Consider the following 26,277-nt stretch of genomic DNA (forward strand, 5'->3'; position numbering starts at 1 on the left):
CCAATCGGCATGGCGATGAGATAGAATATAGCACCGCTGTACGTTAAGAAAGCGTTGATCATTACAAGACGACGGCTAAATTCCGCGTTTCTAGTCATAATCACGCGATCACCATGGTACCACGTATTCCTCCAATCGATCTTGATATGCTCGATACATTTACGGATATCTCTCCCATGAAGGGCCAACGAGCTGTACTTCATGATAACCATCAGGCCAAAGGACAACGGTCCGGCGAACTTTAAGATATTATATGTATCTTGGACTTCGAGTACGACGTAGAAGAGGCATGGGATGTAGAGAAAAGCCATTATACCGAGATAAATTACGTTCATTAACACGCGCACATATTTCTTTATCGGAGAAGAGGATTTGTTGAGTGAATTAGGCCAAATGCCAAGTGACTTCAGTAACCAACGGATCTGCTGAATACTTATCTGCGCGTATTTCTCGTGATCATAAACGATCGCTACCAGATTTGATTTCTGAGTAGAGGATGATTTTCGCATCGTTAAAGCACGGAAGCTCGGGTAGTACTGAAAGGACCGAAAGTCGAGGACACGTAGTCACGTTAAGCGCTTGCGCGCTTACCTTCCTAAGAAAAAGCGATCAATCACATCATGAAGTTGAAGGGTGCATTTTATAGTCATATTGACAATGAAGCGTAAGAGAGGATTTTTTTTCTTCCTCTTCCTTGTATGATATATTGGTCACTGTTCCATGAATTACGTGCGTAAAACATATCTTCTTCCACACGTATGTTTTGCGAGAGTAATCGGTAAGGACCATGATTCTCATTCTCCTTTTATAAATTCTTGTTTGGAGTAAAAATATTGCATATGTACAAAATTATATATACATATACATATTAAAAAATATAAATTGAACAACAATAGTTTAGCCAATCTTGTGTCACGAATTGGTGTGTATGGAATGAGCGGTCACTCTCGTTTAGCCGTAGATGTCAACATTTATTGTTTGGTCAGATACACTGAGGATGGCCGAAACGTCTGAATTATAGTAATATGTAATAAATTCAATCATCGCAATAATTACCGCGATTGTACTCTCATTAGCCATTGGTTTCTTTTTATGACATATTTATAAAATTATATAATTACATGAACATATATATACGTATTAAATTAATCAATATATTGAAATAAAATGATACTTTGAAATTCATTAGAAAATTTAATTGTAAATAGTGCGAAAAAAAAGTTATAAAAATAAGACACGAAAGAAATATCACATTTTAGAATAAGTGTCAAAGTTCATGGATATCTTTTTATTTATTAAATTTATATTTATTTCTTATTTTTATTCTTTCTTTAATACCATACTAAATGATTAATTGATTTTATAAAATTACTAGTTCTATATTTTTCATTATATGTTACAAAAATGTAGTTATAATTTGTATATTTTGAATGTCGACATAGTTAATGCACATAACATGTTTAAGTAAGCAATTTATGTGTAAATCACCTATTTAGGAAAATGCATAAATCGTATAATTCGTGAATCAATTTAATAAATGATAATTCACTTACGCTACCAAAAGAACTGATGGACAATTCGATATTGACAACGATAAGTTGAACGGATGAATTTGACACAGCATTTATCAGAATGAGAACAAGATCATTTTTTTCTGCCCCTTATATTTATTATATATCGTTGTGTTTCGCTCAAACGCATTCATCTGTCCTTATCTAACATATTGCAACGCCATTTCATAGAAGATTGAACACCTACTGCTAGACACAATTATTGCTTTGTTTACCAGTCTTCGTGTTCACGTCATTCGCAGATCGATATAAATCTTTCTTTCGAAGTTTTTGATCTTAGTTTCATAAACTCAGTATTGTTTGTGTACATCATGCGCTGCGTAGTGCACTATCGTGTGGTCCATACGAGCTATAAAACTTTTGTATTAAGGAAACACATCTGCGTCAAGTGACAGCTCTGCGAGTTGAAAAAATGTAAGTTTTTAACTTTTTTTCTGATTTTAGTACAAAATATATTGCACCACACCCAAATTTTGCGTCTACTTTAACTCTCCCAGCAAACGAGAAATTATTGAAAAATATTGAAAATTATTCATTGAAGTGATGTCGAATCAAGTTTTTGAATTTTTCAAATTCTTTTCTATCCGTAATTCGCTTGAATCCGTAATTATGTATTGGTAATTTACTTTTGGTATCTTACCCAATATTCAACGCAATGAACTAATTCGTTTGGATTTAACGCGCGGTATTGAAGAATTGTCTAAGATGAGAGACCCACCAAGTGTTAGTCACTTGCGATCTCTGCAAGTGATATCATTGAAAAGCACGCACCGAGGTGATATACATACGTACTTACCTCCCAAACAAAAACTCCGGTGTGATATACAGAGTGTGTAACATTGCGGATCCACGGCGACAAGGTAATTTCTAGACTTTGGCCACAATGCAGGTTATATCCAGGAGTCATATCCTGTTGCCGTGAATCTGTAATGTTGTATACTCTGGATATAGTACTAGGACTCATTCGGGAAGAAATTCATATATCTGTGATTATCTTGGTGCATATTTTCCAACGATAAATCACTTTCTGAAATCGCAGACTACCATTTCATTCCTGAATCTATATATAAATCCACTAGAGTTCACATTATTATACTTATCTAGACGTATAGAAACGGATTCAGTGTATTCAGTCTCTACAAAATTCAATACCTTTTTCACGAATTACGCGGATTCGAAAACTTGATTCATATGGATTTATCCAATCCAATCCATTCTCGTTTACTGGGCTGTAAAAGGATTTTTGATATCGTTCAGTAAATTCGGAAATTTATACCGATCTGCGAAAAAAATATCGACGATTTGACCACTCCACCCCTTAAACACTTGCTATAATGCGTTTTCCTCTAGCGTGCCTCATCATGGGCCTCATCATTCCGTTTCACGCATGATATGCATGATGCATCTTTTATCCTTGTTTAACATTCAGTGAACAACAAGAATAAAAGATGCGTCATGCATATCATGCGTGAAACGGAATGCGCCCATGATGAGGCACGCTAGAGGAAAACGCATTATAGCAAGTGTTTAAGGGGTGGAGTGGCCAAATCGTCGATATTTTTTTCGCAGATCGGTATAAATTTCCGAATTTACTGAACGGTATCAAAAATCCTTTTACAGCCCAGCAAACGAGAATGGATTGGATTGGATAAATCCATATGAATCAAGTTTTCGAATCCGCGTAATTCGTGAAAAAGGTATTGAATTTTGTAGAGACTGAATACACTGAATCCGTTTCTATACGTCTAGATAAGTATAATAATGTGAACTCTTAGATTCAGAAATGAAATGCTAGTCTGCGATCCCAGAAAATGATTTATCGTTGGAAAGTATGCACCAAGATGATCACAGATGTATGAATTGTTTTTTCCCGAACGAGTTCTAGTACTATACACAGAGTATACAACATTACAGATTCACGGCAACAGAATGATCCCGGATATAACTTGCACTGTCGTGGCCAGGGTTATGTCTAGAAATTATCTTATCGCCGTGGATCCGCAAGGTTACACACTTTGCGACCTGTGTATCACACCGGGGTTTTTGTTTGAGAGGCAACGACTTTTGTATATCACCTCGGTGTGTGCTTTTCAATGATATCACTTGCCGAGATCTGTGACTAGCAGTTGATGAGACTCCCATGTTAGACAATTCTTCAGTACCGCATATTAAATTCAAACAAATTAATCGCACATTCATTGCGTTGATCATTGGGTAAGATACCAAAAGTAAATTACCAATACGTAATTACGAATTCAATTGAATTGGTCGTAGGTTTCATTTCTATGCACATTGGGTGAGATACAGAAAGTAAATAACCAATCCATAATTACTTATTCAAGCGTATTACGGATAGAAATCAGATTTAAAAAATTCAAAACTTGATTTTACATCACTTCAATGAATAATTTTCAACATTTTTCAATAATTTCTCGTTTGCTGGGGTTTTAAACGGACATCCTTCTCTTCGAGTAGAATGTACCGTATAGAGAGTATCACAGTGATAGTTATCAAGGAGTGACTCGTTAATTTCAGAGTTTTCGATAAAATTTTCTCGATCATCAAGTTCTAAATCTATTGATTTTAAGATCCAACAATTTAGTTGAGGGCTGCAAATTATTATTTCACCTGTAAACATCTATTTTGGACGGATACAGAAGGAACGCATTGTACTTTATCCGCGGCGAGCCTGTCAATCACTAGTCTTTACTACTGCCCATAGCAAGTCAAATAGTTACGGCAGCACGTGCGAACATATGACTTCCTGAGGGAAAATATGTTGCTGTGTCGGCTGACCGTGCACAATCGATATTTGAAGTATAACTTGTTGCATATAAAGTTCAATATAATGCATAACAAAGATAGGAAATGATTGAATAAGTAGTGTCAGTTATAAGTCACGTTACGTGAAAACATGTTGAATTTTTTATATGTGAAATATAGTTCCTTACATTAGAAGATATACCCTTCGTTCTGCATACTACTACATCGTATGCTTTACTTGAATTTTTGCTTTAAATATCTCTACTAAAAACTTTATTTTATCTGATATAATCTTGAGGAAAAATATAAGTAAAATACAAATAATTGCTTCAAATTAAGATATTAATAGGAAATAATTATTAGGATTATTAATGCATTAAAAATAAAAAAAAATAAGAAGATGAGAGTGATTTTGTTAAGTAAATTTTGGGTAACATTTATGTTTATTATAAATATATAAAATGTGTAAAATATATTATATATTCTGTATATGGGAAATAATTTATTAACGTTTCAAATTATTTTTTATTTTAATAAATTTATTATTTTATTTTAACTATTTTCTTTCCCAAATTATATATTGCTAATTTGATATTATTATTTATTTTGCAACAAACACAATTTATATCAAACATTAGTATTATAATTTAATACCAAGTTTTTAAATAGTTAGTGTACGTAACATATTTAAATAGGCAAATGATGTCTTAATCACCTGTTTAATATACGTTTATGAGTCATACAATTAAGAATTTATTCTATAAAACCTAAAATTAATTTATATAAATACTTACATCACCGAAACTGCTCATAGATAACTCAATGATATTTCCGGTAGTAAGTTTAACTGATGAATTGGACATCACAATCATTAATAGAATAGCCAGAGCTTTCCTTCCTGGTAGACGATGCCAGTCGATCATGTATGATATTTCACTAACCTTCTTGCACTACATACAGAATTGATTTATTAATCCATTAAGGTCCATGCCTAATACAGCTGTGATAGCGCCAAACTGAATACGTGATTCAGAGCATAAACGAAAAAAAATTACCCGTATTTTTTCGTTTTACAAAATTGATTGTTTATACGATGATTGTTTAAATTAATTGTTTAAAAATTCCCATTTTTAATCATTAATTTAAACAATCAAATTTGCAAAACAATTTAATTTTTTTGGCTTATGCTATGAATCACGTATTCAGTTTGGCGCTATCACGGTTGTACTAGGCATGGGGTTAATTTATTGAACGTATCAATGTTAAATCATGCCAATGATTCAATATTGATTTACTTCATTTGAATCTGAAGAAATTGATTAATTTTATTAAATATATTACACATATGTATTTTGCGTTAGCAGGAGAAAAAAATTTTTATTTTTATTTTTGGCGATACGAAATCGTACCTGCTCGGCAACAAGTTCATCTATATAACAAAATACGAAAAGATTGAAGACGAAATTCATAGGCACAGCAATGTATGTTATGTATACTGCAAAGCCGTCTTCCCATTCCTGTAATCAAAATTTTCTTTTTCCGGAAATATATTTTGCGTACATCATCCGTATTCTAATATTATTGCAGAATAGTGAGTTTTGCTATATATTTTGCAAATGTGCCTACCATAATTGTGTAATATCCAAGGAAATATATGTTCAACATACATCCTACAACTTCCACAAGAGATACCTGGTGCAATATTTTTTCTGTTAACTTTATAAAACTGCAAAATAATACAATAATTACAAAATAAATATGTGGTTGAAAATACAATAATCAATTAATCATAAATGCAATTACAAATAAGAAAACAGTATATAATTTTTGTGCGAGTGATTTTATCAATAATTTTTTGTTTTTAAAAACATGTTGTTACAATCGTAATGATAGTGTTACGGCGAAAAAAAAAGCATGAGATGATTAATAGTTTAACACGATATTCTTCAAATTATTACGGGAAATTAAAAATAAAAATGAAATGAGAATTTTTAATATGCAACACATACAGAATAAAATAATTGTTATTTCCTGAATAGCGGACTTACCATAAAATTCGCACATGTTCTTGCACAGTTATGGCCAACCTCTGGTCCACATTATTAGAAAAATCCTCTCTCCCGTCCACTAACCCCTTTCTAAAACCCGTCTGATTCAGTGGAATTAACCCCTTCCTCTTCACCTCCTCCCTCAATCTTTCCGACACGCCGCCGTATATATCTTATATAATGACGGCATTATCGACACCCCCCTATAGTCCCTTTCCTCTTCTCCCTGTCCTTTTTTCCTAACCGGTACTACCACTCCCTCCTTCCATTCCTCTGGCCATTCCCCCCTCTTTCCAACCTCATTACACACTCTCCACACCCATTCCTCCATCCTCTCCCCTCCATATTTCCATACTTCATTCAGAATTCCGTCTACCCCCATTATTTCCATCCTTCAAGTTTCTGGTCACCTTCCTTATCTCCTCCCCAGATAGCACACGAAGTACAACGGATATCCGTTATTGATCCAGAATGTACATACAACATACTGGACATAATATAAATATACATGAATGAATATACATACAAAGGACATACTATAAACATCGATAGTACATCCATATATCGATGTAAATATACATCCATCGGCGGACATTGTATGTATGTCGTATGTACATACGTCCATGGATGTAAATATACATTCATCGGCGGACATTGTATGTATGTCGTACGTACATACGTCCATGTATATCCGTGAATGCGCTTTCCATGTATGTCCGCTGAACACACCTTCATGGATGCAAATATACATTCGTTGGCGGACATTGTATGTATGTCGTATGTACATACGTCCATGTACATCCGCGAATGCGCTTTCCATGTATGTCCGCTGAACATACCTTCATGGATGCAAATATACATTCGTCGGCGGACATTGTATGTATGTCGTATGTACATACGTCCATGTACATCCGCGAATGCGCTTTCCATGTATGTCCGCTGAACATACCTTCATGGATGCAAATATACATTCGTCGGCGGACATTGTATGTATGTCGTATGTACATACGTCCATGTACATCCGCGAATGCGCTTTCCATGTATGTCCGCTGAACATACCTTCATGGATGCAAATATACATTCGTCGGCGGACATTGTATGTATGTCGTATGTACATACGTCCATGTACATCCGCGAATGCGCTTTCCATGTATGTCCGCTGAACATACCTTCATGGATGCAAATATACATTCGTCGGCGGACATTGTATGTATGTCGTATGTACATACGTCCATGTACATCCGCGAATGCGCTTTCCATGTATGTCCGCTGAATGTACCATCACGGGTATGCCATGTATATTCACCGGCGGACAATGTATGTACATTGTATGTACATATTGAAATGTCCATAAATGTGTTTTTATTTAACAAATATCAACGTATGATTTTGTTCCCAACTAATCTTCTTAAGTATTAATAATATGCCAGTAAAGGTACAAAATTAAAAATAGTTACTGTAGAAGTATATGGGCGTTGACAATGATTTGATTACATGCGTGTGATTAGCTCAGAATTAGTATACTAGGCTACCATTTAGGGATCCAGGGTTCGAATCTCAACGGCGATGCGTTTTCCAAATTAATTTGTAATTAATAAAATACATAAGATATATATAGAATACAAATTGAAGACAAATTGAACCAGAAAATTAATAATCACCATTTAAAAATAAAAAAAATTATTTTTTTGCTGTATTCCCATTGTATCTTCAAATTGACTCCATCAGAGGTTTATTTCATATTCATGAATATCCACTGGACATCCATGAAACTTAAATTAATATCCATTGTATCCCCATTGTATCTTCGAATTGATTCTAGTATAGATCCATACGATGTACATAGGATATACATACGTATATCCTATGTACATCGTATGGATATTCGTAATATGCTAGATACATCCATGGGAACATATCCATGGGACATACATAGGATGTGCGGATGTATATTCTATGGACATGAAATGACTCAATGATGGAGACAATTCAATGATACAGTGGATATACAATGGATACTAATTTAATACAAGTCGAAGTCCACTGAATATCCATCATCCTTTCATGTATATCCAATGTATATATAATATCTATTTTTGTGCTATCTGGGTCCCTACTAGCTCCCTCTCCATCCCCTGTCTCTCGCTTTCTTCCCTTACTACTCTCCCTTCCACATCTCCCAACAAATCCTTGAAATATTTCTCCCACTCCCTCATCTCCATTTCCTTATTTATCCCCTTCCATCTCTTCCTTTCCCTGTTTACTATTTCCCACATTTGCCTCTCACTCTTCGCTCCCTCTACTTTCCTTTTCCATCTCTTATTCTCCTTTTTTCTCTTTGTCTCACACATCTCCTTATATTCCCTTTTTTTCTTTCCTGTATTCCTTTCCCCGTAATTGTTTCTGTTAAAAAATACGAATATAATATAAAAAAATAATAGGAATAAATAATCATACTAAACAGTAATACACTGTAATGAAACAAATACAAACAAAGAAGCAAGGAATAGAAATAAAAAAGTAATATAATATAATAAGAAATGTACACTAAAAAACCATTAATAAGAATTGAAGTTGTGCAATGTACAATCATAAATTATATATATTTAATTTAGTAGCAGCAAAATTAAATGAGAATAAATACCTTATAAATGTGTGTCAATATATGTATATAAAAGTCGTCTATTAGATGTACAATCATAAATTATATATATTTAATTTAGTAGCAGCTAAATTAAATGAGAATAAATACCTTATAAATGTGTGTCAATATATGTATATAAAAGTCGTCTATTCTTATTGTTAGACAATGCGATGAGAGTGAAAATAGAGTCATTTCTCTCAGACGTTCAGAGATAATATAAAATCGACATTCTAAGCAAGAAGGTTGATGTGGTAGAAAGGAAGGAAAACATAAGAGGGGAAAAATAAAGTAGAGGGAAGAGAAAATAGGAAGAGGGGAAGTAAAAAGAGAAAAAATGTGTAGTTAAGAAGGAGAGAGAGATTGTATAATCTGTAAGTGAGAGATTCAGTCTCATTTTATTTATTAAGACCTTGTTTCTGTCTTTTGATATGAATCATTTCAGACACTAATCTTTTGTTGTACGAAGATTCGTAATCTAAAATTTTTACTTCGTTTCATCTAAAATTGTAGTCAAAATGATTATGACAGTAGGAAAACCAGTATTTTTCTTAATATCAGAGATATGTTCATGTAATCTTGTACTTAACTTTCTTTTAGTCTGACCAACATAGTTCTCCTCACAATCGTCACAAGAAATCTTATATACTACGTTCTGATTAGATAGGAAATCTAACTTGTATTTTCCTCTCTTAATAAGACTTTTTAATGTGTTAGGGATAGAAAAGGCTAGTTTACAATGAAACATACTGGAAATAGGAAGGAAACTTTTGGAAATAGATTTGACGAAAAGAATCGTAAAATATTTATCTTTAACTTGTACATTACGTGTAATATATTATGTATATAGAACTTTAATCTTTGTTCAATTGTAGAGAAGATAAATGAGAGAGCGTAACAATTATTTAAGAAAATATGAATAGCATCTACCAAATTTTTTTGTTGGAACCATGGATGTGATAAGAGAATAATTTTGTCTATAAAGCTAATAATTGTGCCTTTTTTTGTGGCAGAGAGGATAATTTGAATGGAAATTAAGGAACCTTTCTGAAAATGATAATTGTCAAATACAATTCGCTGATCATCTATGATAAGTATTGCGTCAAGAAAACTCAATCGGCCACTTGTACCAACCTCTACAGTAAATTGTAATCTCGTATGTAAAGAATTGAAAACATTCAAAGCATCATTGATAGTATCAGATATGAGAGTGCAAGAAAGACATCATTAACATATCTAAAAAAAAAACCAATGGTTGTACCGATAATTTATTGATTGCTATTTCTTCTAGATCTTGCATTACAATGTCGGTGATTATCGGTGATAACGATGAACCCATTAGAGTACCAAATACTTGTTTATAAGTTTTATTATTAAAAGCAAAAAAGGTTGAATCTAAAATAAATCTAACTGCAATAATGAATTCGTTTTTAGAAATGTTTGTTTTCGTTAAAATGTAAACCCATCTCCTATTGATGCTATTTAATGTTAGATCAACAAGAATATTAGTAAAAAGAGATACTACATCAAACAAAGCCAATACAAACTGAGATTCAAAACGTGTGCCATTTAATTTATCAATCAAATAGAAACTGACTTTTATATGGCTAGAAGCTTGTGGTATGCTGTCATAAATTATATTGTGTAAGAAGAGAGAAAGATAATATAATGGGTTGCCGTCTTTATGTATTTTAGTCAAACCGTAAGCCCCCCCTCTAAAATTTGTTTGTCAGTAAAATTCGGAGAAGGAAAATTATTATGGAATCTGTTATAAGTATTGAAATAGAATCCATAATAAGTTAATAGATTCCATAATAATTTTTCTTCTTCGAATTTTACTGACAAATAGATTATTATCAGATTTTCAGAAAACTTTATATATTTTTTAATATATCTAAATAGAGAATATTACAAATACTCATATTTTATCATTTACATTCACAGCATTTACACAGTTAAAGTTCGAAGCATATTCAAATATGCGACCGACGTTTTAATTACCTAAAATGTTTAATAATTAATTTTGCATTTAAATAAGTTTTATGCATATTATATGTTTAAACTAAAGTTATGCTATTTTATATTACTTTTTGCGATATCTTTAGCAATAAAAAATACAATAAATATTTAAATTTTATATTAGAAGTTGTATTTATAATTTTCATAATACTTACAACACCGAAAGTCTGGATAGACATATGAAATATTTTTCCAGCCATGATTTTGGTAACAATTCTCGATCGCAAGATTATTAAAATAAGACCAAGAACGATTTTATGCGGCAATTGATACCAGTCTATCATATAAGCTACTTCACCAACTTTTTTACACTATTACAGAATGAATCCATTAATCCAGGTGTGAATAATATTTTAATTGCAGATAAACATATGAGGAAAACTTTTGAAATGGGACACAATTACTTTATGTACCTGATCCGATACGAGTTCGCCAATGAAGCAAAATATGAAGATATTAAACATCATTGCTGTTAACACCATGATATATGTTATTATAGTGTTTATACTCTCTTCATGCCATTCCTGGAAGAATACACAAAGTAATAGCGTTTACAATCAATATAGATATAGTAACGATAGTCAATCTCTGGCAAATATTCACCTTTCTTAAATTTTAAGCATACCGTAATTGTGTAATATCCTAACATGCACAAGTTGAATGTACACCCGATTAATTCCACAAAACATATCTCACTCATAATTGCCTCCAAATGTGAAAGAAACCTGCAATCGACACATCCAGCAACAGCCGCGACGTTAAAGACACTCAATTTTTTTATCCGAATATCTTACAGCCGCGACAGTTGCAATTCTGCAAATATGTCATATTTAGAAAAAAACACAACAGATAATTTTTCCACATATTATAGTTTTTTGGCACTTTTTTCAGACAAAAATTACGTTTTGCGAGAAATCAGTTTCAAACGTTATTCAAGAATCAGCCAAAGTTTATAAAATATACAACCGTATCATTTCTCGTAGATAATTAAAATTTATTTGTACATAATTTTTTTAAATTAGTTTTTACCTCAAGGCTCGCAGGTGATGCTCCACAATGTTCGCCAGTCTCAGCTGAAGGAGATCTTGTCGCTCGGTGACGAGTTCCTCGAGACGTAGCATCACTACATTGAGTTGACCGGATGCGTGCATCGCGAAAACCGCGGCGAGACCGCAGGCACCGATCGTGATGTTATTTACTACGATGGTCGAAAGGCACTGCAACGCGAGCACGATCTCGTATACTGGGCTGAGTCTGGTATCTACGATTTTATTGAAGGACGGACAAGGTAGGCGACCTGTTTCAATGGTCTTGTTGCCGATTTCCACGGATATCCGTGACATTCCTCTTGCTATGTTGTAACAAATAACGCCACCTTGCAGAATGAGCGCGCAAATGCCCGCTATAACGCGTCCCACTCTCGCGTTTCGTAGCATTAATTCCCGATCGTATTCTCTCTTCACCATCCGCCAATCGGTCTCCATATGCTCTATAGACGTGCGTATCTGATTATTATGGTGCAGGAGCGAGCAGTAATTAATTCCACCCATGAGAATATGACTCGTAGGTCCAATAGCCTTGAGTCTCAAACGGAAATCCTTCTCTTCGAATAATATATATAATATAGCAGATATCACGGTAAAAGCTATTAATGAATGACATGTTAATCGCAAGATATTTATTAAAATATTCTTAGTCATTGAATTTGTTTGTATTTCTGGCCAAGCGCCTATCGATTTCAGAAACCAACGATTTAACTGTAAACTATAATCGTTGTCTCGTCTGTAATCGCTCACAATGATCTCGCTAGAAACGCGCTTCATAGTCGATTCATAGACAACGCGCCGGGTACTGATAGTACTACGAGCTATAATCCTGCTACTTGGTTTCTCAACGAAGTAGTGGTTACGGCAGCGCCTGCGCGGACATGCGAGGAGAGAGAACAAATTTGTACGCCATCCGGCTGAGACAGAATATAATCGATACTTATAGCTACTAGTTGCACGAAATCACATGTATTGTACGAGACATCTAAACACAATTCATGGGATAGCTTAGTTAACAAAGGTAATCAAATTCGCAGCTATTTTTGTTTAACGAGTAGTATTCTTAATGTAAATTATATTAGGCAAAAGTGTGACGTCCTTTGGTTCTTTATGTTACACTATAGCTGTTAAAAGTTATATCTTGTTTGTTACTCACATCAAAATGTAATATGGTTATTGATAAGATTAAACATAAAATGGGATATATTGGATAACGACATTATTGAGAAGCAAAAGATATACTTACCATAGAATCAGTAATATCACTACATTGATTATTCATTATAACTTGAATTTTTGTTATCTGGAGCTTTTTTATGCCATATACATTCAGATTTTGTTATGTTATTACTGTTCTGAGTATATTTAAATACGCAAACGATGTTTCCATGACCTGAAATAATTATAGTTGATAGATTTATTTTAATGACCTTTGCGCATTTTATATGTAATAATTTTTAGATCTTTCTAAGCGCATGTATTAGAATATTAAAAAATTGTAAGGATTATAGAATTTAATATTAAGCAATATAAACATCCAATATAATAAACATTCTCAGAGACATAAATAGTTAAAAGTTCTTGTATAAAAGTACATATATAAAAGCAGTAAGATTCTTTAGAAAATTTTATGGAAGTTTACAAAGCAAATCTGCATCCAAATTTTGTTTATAGAAAAATGTTATAATATAGTATTTAGATAAACTTACATCTCCAAAAGTTGCAATAGATAGCTGAACCATTTTTCCGGCGGTTGTCTTTATAACGGCATTTGATCTTGAAATTATTAGAATTAAATCGATCGCAATTTTATGATATAATCGGTACTACTCTGTCATGTATGCCATTTCTCCTATTTTTTGACACTCTACAAACTCTAATTTGATCTATGTTTTACGTCATAATTTTATTTTAGACTATTAGAATAAAAGAGAAAAAAATTTATATACAGATATGTATACGTATATACATATCTGTGCAACTACCTGATCCGTGAGGATTTCAGCAATATAACAAAATATAAAAATGTTATATGATGGCTATAATTATAGTAAAGCACGTAAGCAAATTTTTAGTATCGTGCAATTTCCATTCCTATAAATACATATAATCATCCTATAAATAAATACACACACACACATACACACACACACACACACACACACACAAATAAAAATGTCTGTATAAAATTATTTCATTATTATTTAATTTGCTAAAACATATAATAAAAAAAGTAACGTAAATGAAACGCACACGCATACGCACAAAAATTTATTTTGCAGTTATTACAACTATTTGATACCAGCTGTATCGATAGATTATGTAACGATATATGTATTAAAAGGACAGATAACCAATAAGAAAGAGGGAAGAAGGTAATGATAGGAGAGCGTTGAGTTTGCGTACAGAGGGAGCATTTCGGAGACAAACGGCAGAGATCAGCAGAGATCGGTAGATCAGACAAGAAACAGAACTCGAATAGAGTAGAGTGTTCTGAAGAGAGTATAGAAGACTTCGAGGCTTAACTCTCCATACATTGGTGGCTGATGACGAGTTCATACATTGGTGGCCTAAGACGATTCAATACGTGGAACCAAGGACTTGACAGACAACCCCACAGAGCAGGACGTGTCCATACGCATATAGAAGGATGATTAGCAGCGCAATCAGGAAAGCGGGGACATTGCTCGGTGTCTTGGGGCAAACGGCGGAAGCAGTTGCAACATGGATCATCTCTTGTCTCCACGCAAGCTCAAGAAAGCCGTATAGAGATACGTAGAAAATAATCCTTCTCTTAAATTATCGTTTTGCGAAATATCCCGATCGGTGATACGAACGAAAGTTAATATTTATATCCGACATGAGCGAATTAGTCACGATAGATTATAGATTGTATATACTGTTGCGAGTGGATTAAAATCAAATTGACGTCAAAAGTTGTTCGTTATGGATAATAAAAGCGTTGTAATTATTTGAATCAACTAATTTTGCGGTCTCGTTATCTTTTATTTAAATTGACAATCTCATTCCTCTCCTCTAAGAAAATCGTACGTCGTAAATTATAGATTAATGTGACGTGAAAGAAATTTGATAAGATTTTAGACATCCATAAAGCTATAATCACGTTACAATTGGCGCCCGAACATAAAAGAAAGAATTGAGTTAGAAATAGGTTAAAAAAGTGACTGTTGGATATTAACGAGATCTAGTGCGAAATTGGCCGAAAGCGCGAATATTTCCAGGAGCGAACAAACACCAAAAAGTAAGAAGTGCGTGCGTGTGATTCTATGGATCCTATGGATTCTAAAAATTCTGATTGCACAGTGTGTCAAGATTCTATTATAAATAGTGATCAATTAATACAAGATACTCGCGCTGTTTTATTAACTTTAATAACTAATGATCATTTTATACATCCTAATGAAAGATTGCACCTACTCGTATACAAAATTGAGCTATTATCTCAAAAACATTGTGAATCCAAATTTGTGTATGAAGAAATTGTAAATTATGCAATTGATAATAATATATTAACATTTCCTTGCGAAATTCATGGTGCAGAACTATTAACAGCAATAGTACATTATTATATAAGAATGCGAATACAAACATACATTGCTAAATGTAGTCAGGACAGTACACGAAATAATGTTTTTAAAAAAATAAGCTAAATTTGGTAAAACATAAGATTTGAGCGTGTATTTATAAAATAAAAATAAAACAAATAAAAGTGATCATACATATTTTATAGTGTAAATAATATTTATCTTTGCACTTTTCCTAAATTTCCTCCTAGTTGCGGTTTCCTTTTAATTGCAAGTTCAAATTCATAAATATGATTTTATTATTGTAATATTTTTTGTTAATATACACAAATTTGTTTTATATGAAATTTGTATTAAGATTGTACAGATATTCCGTATAATTTTGTAATCATCAATAATATAACACAAAAATAATTCCACGGATTGTAATACAAGAACCCCACGAGCGCACGAAGCTTACGAGGCTGAGACGCATAGAGGATTACTAACGACATCTGTAGGCGGCGACAACTTAGGAACACTTTTTTATATCAAGTCGGAGGGGCCTGGTTTACACGTATCGCTGAAATTAAGATTATTCAATAGAAAGTTACTAGTTAGTACCCGTATCAAGTGCACGATGTAAACTAGGCCATTAGTGTGGTAGTATATATCAGGGTTGGTAAAGATTAATGTTTTTTTTTAAGAATAAAACATATTGTGTTTCTTCTTGAATATGTTTAATGGTTCAAATATGCTTTAAACAGTACTATAAAAAAAAAAAACATATTTAAAACATATTAAAAACATCAATTAAACATGTTTTAAACTGTTTAAAACACGTTTAAAATATGTTTTTTACCAACCCTGGTATATATGGTAAAGATATGTCGATGCGCTGGAAAAATAGCGACCTCTGTTGACGTCGTCGTTCGACGGAGTTAGAGCTTCGCTTTAGAATATACCCTTAAGGCCCAAGTTTCACAACTCACGATTAACTCTTAACCGAGGTTTAACTTATTTCTCAACTTTTTCCAATTCTAGAATTGAAAAGAGATAATGAATAAGTTGAACCTCACGGTTAAGAGTTAACCGTCAGTTGTGAAACTGGGCCTAAATGCACTGAACTATATATACACTGGAATGAGCATCGAGGAAAATTTGTGGCCGCAATTGATCAGCCACCATTTTGGCTGGGTCAGATACTTGAGCGAATCAGAAGCGTTCGCGCGCGCGTTGCAATCGATGTATCGATCGATGTATTATCGATGTTGGAAATTTATATGGACATGAATAGTATATAAACAAAAATAATGTCACTTCAAGTATTTTTACCTATGAAATGAAAGGTCCTTTTTACTTCCTGCCCACACCCAGGCACACAGCACTTCATGTTGATGCTTTGTAGATGCACAGTCACGAGATTTTATATTCCTTCAAATATAACCTCACACACGATAATCTTGCTGACATATGCGTCTTACTTCTTCTTCGCGTGAGAATATGCAGAATACGAAAATCTAAAAGAATAACATAAACTCAATTGCACGTTTGAAGCCGGTCACACTTTCCAAAAATGATGACGCAATAACACGTCCGATCCTGTCGGTAGACGATCACCGTCTCATATGCCCTATGCGTCTTAGGCCCAGTTTCACAACTGACGGTTAATTCTTAACCGAGGTTCAACTTATTCATTATCTCTTTTCAATTCTAGAATTGGAAAAAGATGAGAAATAAGTTGAACCTCGGTTAAGAGTTAACCGTCAGTTGTGAAACTGGGCCTTACTAAAGAATACTAAACGTAAGTGCGCATGAGTACCTGAAAGCATCTCATTCGCTCAAGCATCTGACCCAGCCAAAATAGCGTCTGATCAACTGCGGCCACGATTTTCTATGCTTCATAACGGAGATACCTATTCCAGTGTACATATAGTTTAGTGCTTAAATGCTTGCTATAATGCGTCTTCCTCTAGCGTGTCTCATCATGGGTGTATTCCGTTTCACGCACGGAGTAATAAGAAGGAGACTAAACTTCAGTCATGAAAATGGGCTCGAAACACGATGTCGGAAAACCCATGGAATATTGGGCCGATTAGAGACTCTTTAATCAGAGACTGTCATCAGGATTTCGTAAAATTTCTTCGAGCGAGAAAAGAGTATAGGCCATCTCACTCTTCCACCAATAGCGGTGTGTATATATACATCATGGCCAGTTTCTGATTAAAGGGTCTCTAAGGCCAGTATATATCATAGTCAGATCTTATATTCAAGACCGTCTTAAGTACGGTCTTAAGAAGTCGCGAACCAATCAGAAGACTGCATTAGCGTCTTAAGACATTACTGAAGACGATCTTGAAATAAGACTCGACTATGAATATCGGCCTAAGGCCAATGTGATTTTAGTGCCATCCTTAGAACATATATAAATGGAAGAGGCATTGCCTATACTTCCCATGGCTCGCGCTGATGCAAAAATCTGTGCGAGAGAGAAAGGGATAAATGTTCCCAATGCGCATGCGCAGCATCACTTTTTACACATCTGTGTAATGTACGAATGTGTAAGAAACACTAAACCAACTGCATAATTCACACAGATGACGGTGCTGCGTATGCGCATTGCGAACATTTATCCCTTACTACCTTTCTCTCTCACATAAATGTTGGCTTCACGTTCAGCGCCCTATTGCCCCTATTCTCCTTCCATTTATATATGTTCTAAGATACCATCACGCCTTGTGGGAAAAGTCGGAAGTATTAACTGTCACGTTGTCACACGTATGTACATACACATATGTAAATACCAACGTATATATACATAGCCAAGCATTCCCATGTTTTTCACTGGTGAGGATTGAAGCCGGAAATTGACAGTTTATGTTGTATTTTAGGACCCGTGCTATTTCACGGGAGGATCCCGTTTGCCTACAATCCCGATTGCACACACCACTCATATCAGCTGGTGCCTAGTAATTTTTCACTGCTTTACCAATGAGAATATTTTATTTTTAAATTGGCCAATTAGCGACGCATGTGTGCAACATGCAACGTGTGCAATCGGAGCCTTCCCACTAGAGTCCCTATAAGAGAGTCACGACATAAGGGGTGACGGCCTCGTGATTAGTCGCCGCCATTTCTAGGCGCTTTCGATGTGTTAGTGAATTTGTGAATTGGTGTGAGCAACTGTTTCATGGTGTAATAGTACAAACAAGCGCGAACGCATCTATTTGTGTCACATGTTATTTCCGGCCGGCCCCCAGCAATGACGTCCTTCCGGTCTTATGTCTTGACTCTCTTATAGGGACTCGAGGGCCGCGGTCCGATTCACGCTTACAACGCTTAAAAATCATTTCATCCTTGTTGCTTGTCAAATGTTAAACGAAGACGAAAGATACTCGTGAGCGTTGTTAGCATGAATCGGACCATGGCCTATGTCATATAGCGCTTTGCCGACACCGTGTGTTTCGAGCTCACTTTATTCGTGACAGACCATTTAAGTTTAGTTTTCTTATTACTCCGTTTCGCGTATAATGTGCATGATTATGGTGATCATACACGTTGTAAAGGACAGTCCTTTATTTTAGATTGCTATTCTTTAAATTTATTTGTTTCTTCAAAACTCAATTTTGTCCTTTATTTTTCAATATTATCCTTATTTTGACATTACGGGAAATTCTTTTCTAACTAGCATTCCAATGTCCATATATATATTATATTAATGAGCAAATTTTTATGGAAAATATTTTACAGTTTCATACATATAAATACAATTTGTTTTTGTTAATTATTTAATCTTCTCCATTTTTTAAATTAAGTTTATTCAAACTAGAGCTGTTTCCATTTTTTATAATTTTGAAATTTTATTATTTTAGATCAATAGTTTACTCCAATACAGTCGAATCAGTTTCAAACTAACAGAAAACTGTACATTATCTCAATTTGATTATTAGCACTGTGCAATAAAATTCTATAATGCACAGTCAAACTGGTTTGAAAACATATAGGAAGAAAGCTCTAAAATTTTCAGGTTTGTGCTTTATTTTTTTAAAGAAAATATGATCACCATATGCATGACGCATCATTCGCCAATCAATCTCCATTTGTTCAATAAATTTACGTATCTGACCCTTTTAACACAAATACGAGCAATAATTTATATCATCTATAAGCCAGTAAATTGTAGATTCCACGGCCTACAGTTTTAAACGGATATCCTTCTCTTCGAGAAGAATGTACCGTAAAAAGAGTATCACAGTGAGAGTTATCAAGGAATAACTCGTTAATTTCAGAATTTTCGATAAAATCATGATCATCAAGCTCTAAACATCTACCGGTTTTAAGATCCATTAATTTAGTTGAAGGCTGTAAATTATTATTTCACCTATAAACGTTTACTTTGGACGGGTACCGAAGGATCGCATTGTAGAGGAAAATGGGCGAATTGTGCGCACCTAAGGGATATTTATTTTCTTGGGATGAAGTTCAAAGCGATATAAGTATAGAAATAGAACTATAAACATTCTTCTACCATTACATATCCTTATCTTGAACAGATTTTCATTCAATAAGGTTGTATTTGGCGAAAAGAAAAAAACGGAAAGTCGTAAGAAATGAATGAATTGTGGAATATTGACATAGAAATCAGAACATATAGTCATCATATTACAATATAAATATATATTAAACATATTTTAAATGTTATATTGTATATATTAAGAAAAAATACAAAACTAATATAATAATAATGCACATAGACTTTGGCAAAATGAAATGGCAAAATAAAAAATAGTAATGCCAAAAAGAAACGAAAAAACTAGTACTAGTCATACAGTATATGAAAGATGGGTAATTATGCGCATTTTAAAACGCTTGCGCACAGTTGCCCGCCGTGATCTGACTCGATACGAAATACGATTACTTCAACAATTCCTAACCAAACTTAATAAATAAGTTCAAAAGATACACATAATAACGTACTTTAATAACGTATATAATTTTAAACAAACAAATTAAAAATACGGACTTACCACCTTATTTTCTGAATGCTAAATAACAAGAAAAGATGTAATTTCACTTTTTTGTATTTCTCTGGCTAGCGATGTATTTACGTCGTATCTTTTGTAATTATATCTTAAGAGGACGACTTCCTGCGTAAAAATTTCACCACGGTGATGTCTTAATCTATTGGAAAAGTGCCAAACCAGGATGAGCACAATTACCCGCTGCGCACAGTTCTCTCACTTTCCCCTACTTTATCCGCGGTGAGCGTGTCAATCACTAGTCTTTACTATTGCCTATGGCAATGCAAGTAGTTACGGCAGCACGTATGCGAACATAACATATGACTTATTCCTGACAGAAAGAACGTAGCTGTCTCGGCTAACTGTGCACAATCGATATTTACAGTATAACTTGTTGCATATAAAGTTCAATATAATGTGTAATAAAGATAGAAAATGACCGAATAAGTGCTGTCAGTTATAAGTCACGTTACGTGAAAACACGATGAATTTTTTATTTGCGAAAGATAGTTCTTTAAATTAGAAGACATATCTTTCGTTCTGCATACTAGCACATCGTATGCTTTACTTGAATTTTTGCTCTAAATATTTCCATTAAAAATTCTATTTTATCTGATATACTCTTGACTACTCTTGAAACAAAATATAAATAAAATACGAATAGTTATACACTCCAAATTAAGATATTAATAGGAAATTAATATTAAGATTAAATATTAAAAGATAAGAAAAAAAAGCAATTTTTTAAATGAATTTTAGTTAACATTCATGTTTATTATAAATACATAAAATACATTATATGTTTTGTATATGGGAAATAATTTATTAACATTTTAAAATAATTTGTTACGTTAATGAACCGTTTTTTTCTAAATAATTATGAAATTGTAGCAGAGAAATATTTATATTCATCACTTAGAGTGAACTAGAAGTTATTTTAAAACCAAAATATAAAAGACGTATTAGATTCTTGGATAAGTATTAATTTAATACTTCTAACTTATTAAATCTGCATTCGAAGTATCATTTCTTTTTTATTTTCATGTAAAGTTGAATTGATTAACTGATATACATATTTTATAAAATTAACTACCTTGATATTATTATTTATTTTGCAACAAATACAATTTATATCAATCACCAGTACTGTAATTTATGAAAAATTTTTAAGTAGTTAGTGTACGTAACATATTTAAATAGGCAACCGATGTCTTAATCACCTGTTTAATAAACGTTTATGAGTCATGTAATTAAAAATTTATTCTATAAAACTTACAATTAATTTATATGAATACTTACATCACCGAAACTGCTCATAGATAACTCTATGATATTCCCAGCAGTAAGTTTAATCGATGAATTGGACATCGCAATCATTAGTACAATAGCCAGAGATTTCCTTCCTGATAGACGATACCAATCGATCATGTATGATATCTCACTAACCCTTTTGCACTATGTACAGGATTGATTCATTAATTTATTAAATAAATTACATTCATACATTTATTTTTGCATTTGCAGCAACAAAAATTTTTATTTTAATTTTGGAGGTACCAAATCATACCTGCTCAGCAACAAGTTCACCTATGTAACAAAATATGAAAAGATTGAAAACGAAACTCATAAGCAGAATAATGTACGTTATTGCAAAGCCGTCTTCCCATTCCTGCAATTAAAATTTTTTATTTTCGGAAAAATATATTTTGCGTACATCATCCATATTCCAATATTATTGCAGAATAATGAGTTTTGTCACATATTTTACACGATGTGCCTACCATAATTGTATAATATCCAAGGAAACATATGTTGAGCGTATTTCCTACTACTTCCACAAGAGATACCTTGTGCAATACTTTTTCTATTAACTCTATAAAACTGCAAAATAATACACGTACGTGGTTGGAAATATGTATAACAATCAATTAATCATAATATTACAAATAAAAGAAACAGTATATAATTTATATAATCATTTTTGTGCGAGTCACTTAATCAATCAATTTTTCTTGTTTTTAAAAAAATGTTATTACATCGTAATGATAGTGTTATAGTGAAAAGAAGAGCATTATTGCACAAGCATTATTGTAGATAAATTTTAGACAAGAGATGACATTAATAGTTTACAACTTATTTTTTTAATGTTGTTACGAGAAATTAGAATAAAAGTGTAATGAGGATAATTGAATATGCAACACATTTAAAGGAGATAATTCTTATTTTCTGAATAAGAACTTACCACAAAATTCGCACATGTTCTTGCACAATTATGGCCAGCCTATCGTCCACATTATCAGAAAAATCCTCTCTTCCATCCACTAAATGCACAATCCATTGCATGAGAATCTCCAGACGGCCGTAAGCGTGTACTGCCAAAACGGCAGTCAAACCACAGGTAGCGGTGACGACTGTTTGTGAAATGACAGCCGACGCAAACTGAATCCAAAAGAAAATCTCATTAATTGGACTGTGACGCGTGTCGACGATCATCCTTGCGACCGGAAACGGCAGTGGCAGATACGTCAGATTACTATTTCTCTCTGTAATCTTGCCCATGCCAAAAGGCATGGCGATGTGATAAAATATGGCACCGCTGTACGCGAAGAACCCGTTGATCACTATGAGACGACGGCCGAATTCCGCGTTTCTGGTCATAATCACACGATCGTCGTGATACCACGTATTCCTCCAATCGGATTTGATATGCTCGATACATACACGAATATCTTTCCTACAAAGGGCCAGCGAGCAATACTTCACGATAATCATCAGGCAGAAGGAAAACGGTCCGATGAACTTTAAGGTACTGTATGTGTCTTCGACTTCGAACACGACGTAGAAAATAAGCGGTATGAAGACAAAAGTCACTATACCGACACAAATTACGTTCATTAGCACGCGCACATATTTCTTTATCGGAGAAGAGGATTTGAGTGAATTGGGCCAAATGCCAATTGACTTCATTATCCAACGGATCTGCTGTATACTTAGCCGCGCGTATTTCTCGTAATTGTAAACGGTCGCTACCGAATTTGAATTCTGAGTACAGGGTGATTTCCGCATCGTTAAAGTACGGAAGCTTAGAGAGTACTGAAAGGACCGAAAGTCGACACATAGACCGTAGTCACGTTAAGCGCTTGCGCGCTCAACTTACAAGGAAAGAGCGATCCACGTCATGAAGTTGAGGGGTGAATTTTATAGTCATATTGACAACCATGAAGGGTAAGAGAGGATTTTTTCTTCCTCTTCCTTGTATGATATATTGGTTACTGTTCCGTGAATTATGTGCATAAGACATATAACCTCATACACGAGTATGTTTTGCGAGAAGAATCGGTAAGTATAGCGATTCTCATTCTTCTTTTATGAATTCTTCAATGGAGTAAAAATATTGCATATGTATAAGTACATACATATATATATTCATAAAATTAGATAATTAAATAAATATGTAAACGTATTAAAAGAATTAATATTTTGAAATATAATGACCATACTTTGAAATTTATTAGAGAATTTAATTGTAAACAGTGCAAAAAAATTAGTAAAATAAGACACGAAAGAAATATCACATTTTAGAATAAATGTCAAAGTACATATGCACATTTTTTTATGTATTAAATCTGTATTTATTTCTTATTCTTACTTTTTCTTTAATGCTATACTAATAAATGATTAATTGATTTCATAAAATTACTAGTTCCATATTTTTTATTGTATATTACAAAAATGTAGTTATAATTTGTAAACGAAAAAAAAAACAGTATGGTTGGTCTACACAGAATCTGGTGATGCCAATCAGATTAAATAGTAAAATATAGAACTGTTTGCATGTGGTTGCTTGAATCATAGTACAATGGTTAGCTTATGTTGCAGCAATGACGGCATTCACATATACATATTTTTGTAAATGTGGTAAGTCGCTTTTGCTTTTTGAAATTACAACTTAATTTATAGCATAATGTAATAAGAAATTAATTCTTATTAATAATTTAATTTTTATTATTTTACATCATGGTGTATAATGTCACGATTGACGCAACTGTATGGATGTATAACTTATCCATAGTAAATGATCTTCTAACCAAGTTTTGGTTGTCACAATCGCGCGCCTAGGTACATTGATGTATAAGTTGACACATCAAAGTAAATAGATCGTATCAATTATATATGTTTCTATTATATAAAAATATCTAGGATGATGTTTCTATGTATATTGCTCGCGACTAAATATTTTTAGTTATGTGAACTATATCTTTTTTTTCCGTGTGCATTTTGAGTGTCTACATAATTAACGCACGTAATATGTTCAAGTAAGCAACTGATATATTAATCACCTATTTAGAAAAATGACACATAAGTCATATGATTCGTGAATCAATTTAATAAATGATGTTTCACTTACGCTACCAAAAGTACTAATGGACAGTTCGATATTTTTCTGGCAGACGATACCAATCTGTCATGTAGGATACTTCGCCGATCTTTTTGCACTGCAAGATTGTATTTTCTCGTTATGTCAATCGTATTCACCCTTACATTAAAAAAAAAATTTAATTTTCATGATACAGACGAATTTTATAATGTTTATTACGAAGAGAATGAGCGTGGCAAAACAGACAGCGCACTGGTCTGCTATGTTAAAGATCCCGGGATTTGATTCCTGAACGACCCAAAAATATTTTCGTACGTTCGAATCTCCTTACGGAAGAAAGCGGCAACCCACAGAGAGTATCTTTGCCAAGAACGCTTCTCTAACAAAATTTTGACGTTCGAAATCGACGTTAAAAAATGTTGGTCTCATACGACTATATATAACCATATAGTACAATCAGTGTGCGCACCACAGGCATATGAGAGAAGTCACCACGCTCGATCACCAGCAACAGGATTAATTGTAAAAAGAATATTTATTAGCTATTAATATTTTTAATATAAATATTTTAATATAAATTGCATATCGACGCCTGAGCCGTAGAAGGTGCAATATCGACAAAATCATGAAGAAGGGTCTATGTCACAAAAGTAATGGAAAACAGCTATCTCGCTCGAGGCGTGAAAGCCGGTCTATGTGAAAGCCCGAACACATGCGAAGTACGGTTTATATTGAGAAAAGCAAGAAGAATGGTTTATGTCGCATGACTTTGAAGAAGGGTTTATCAGGATTTATATCGCGCTATGTTTCCTTCTCATAAATTTTGTAGTAGTATGATTGAGGGCAGATAACTAAATTTGTGTAATTTATAAATATGAAACATTTTTTTATTTTTAAATGTGTAGCATTTTTTGACAGAAAATAAAAATTATACAATGTTCTTTTCGTGTTAGATAAATAAATGTGTAACATTGTTGAGTTTTTACATCTGAATAATTTAAATTATGTGACATGTGACAAGAGTTTGGATTTACAAACCAGTAATATTTTAATTATATTAATTAATAATAAAATTATGCTAATTTAACTTAAGAATTAGCTTAACAACGAAGGTTTTTAAGATTTAATTTATATTTGCATACCACTACAAAATTTATGAGAAGGTAAGCGCGATATAAACTCTGATAAACCCTTCTTCAAAACCATGAGACATAAACCGTTCTTCTTGCTTTTCTCGATATAAACTGTACTTTGCATGTGTTACGA

The 26,277-nt window shown here is 33.3% G+C and overlaps 3 protein-coding genes across 3 annotated transcripts; all 3 read right to left on the minus strand.

Annotated features, from left to right (window-relative positions):
• Window positions 1-4,995: 4,995 nt before the first annotated feature.
• LOC108761973 (uncharacterized) lies at window positions 4,996-6,764 on the minus strand. Its single transcript, XM_018508764.1, has 6 exons — window positions 6,568-6,764; window positions 6,383-6,472; window positions 5,961-6,060; window positions 5,744-5,851; window positions 5,129-5,284; window positions 4,996-5,049 (listed from the first exon to the last, which is right to left on the minus strand). Exons 1-6 carry the CDS (start codon window positions 6,762-6,764, stop codon window positions 4,996-4,998), a joined length of 705 nt encoding a protein of 234 aa, XP_018364266.1.
• Window positions 6,765-10,970: 4,206 nt separating this feature from the next.
• On the minus strand, window positions 10,971-12,865 carry LOC108761974 (odorant receptor 83a-like). The gene is made up of 5 exons (XM_018508765.1): window positions 12,072-12,865; window positions 11,668-11,767; window positions 11,456-11,566; window positions 11,198-11,353; window positions 10,971-11,024 (listed from the first exon to the last, which is right to left on the minus strand). Exons 1-5 carry the CDS (start codon window positions 12,863-12,865, stop codon window positions 10,971-10,973), a joined length of 1,215 nt encoding a protein of 404 aa, XP_018364267.1.
• Window positions 12,866-21,799: 8,934 nt separating this feature from the next.
• On the minus strand, window positions 21,800-23,699 carry LOC108761975 (odorant receptor 63a-like). The gene is made up of 5 exons (XM_018508766.1): window positions 22,876-23,699; window positions 22,415-22,514; window positions 22,201-22,302; window positions 21,933-22,088; window positions 21,800-21,853 (listed from the first exon to the last, which is right to left on the minus strand). The coding sequence occupies exons 1-5, from the start codon at window positions 23,697-23,699 to the stop codon at window positions 21,800-21,802; spliced, it is 1,236 nt and encodes a 411-aa protein (XP_018364268.1).
• Between the last annotated feature and the right edge of the window lie 2,578 nt (window positions 23,700-26,277).

This window comes from Trachymyrmex cornetzi, unplaced genomic scaffold (assembly GCF_001594075.2).
Source record: "Trachymyrmex cornetzi isolate Tcor2-1 unplaced genomic scaffold, Tcor1.1 scaffold272, whole genome shotgun sequence".
Lineage (NCBI taxonomy): Eukaryota > Metazoa > Arthropoda > Insecta > Hymenoptera > Formicidae > Trachymyrmex > Trachymyrmex cornetzi.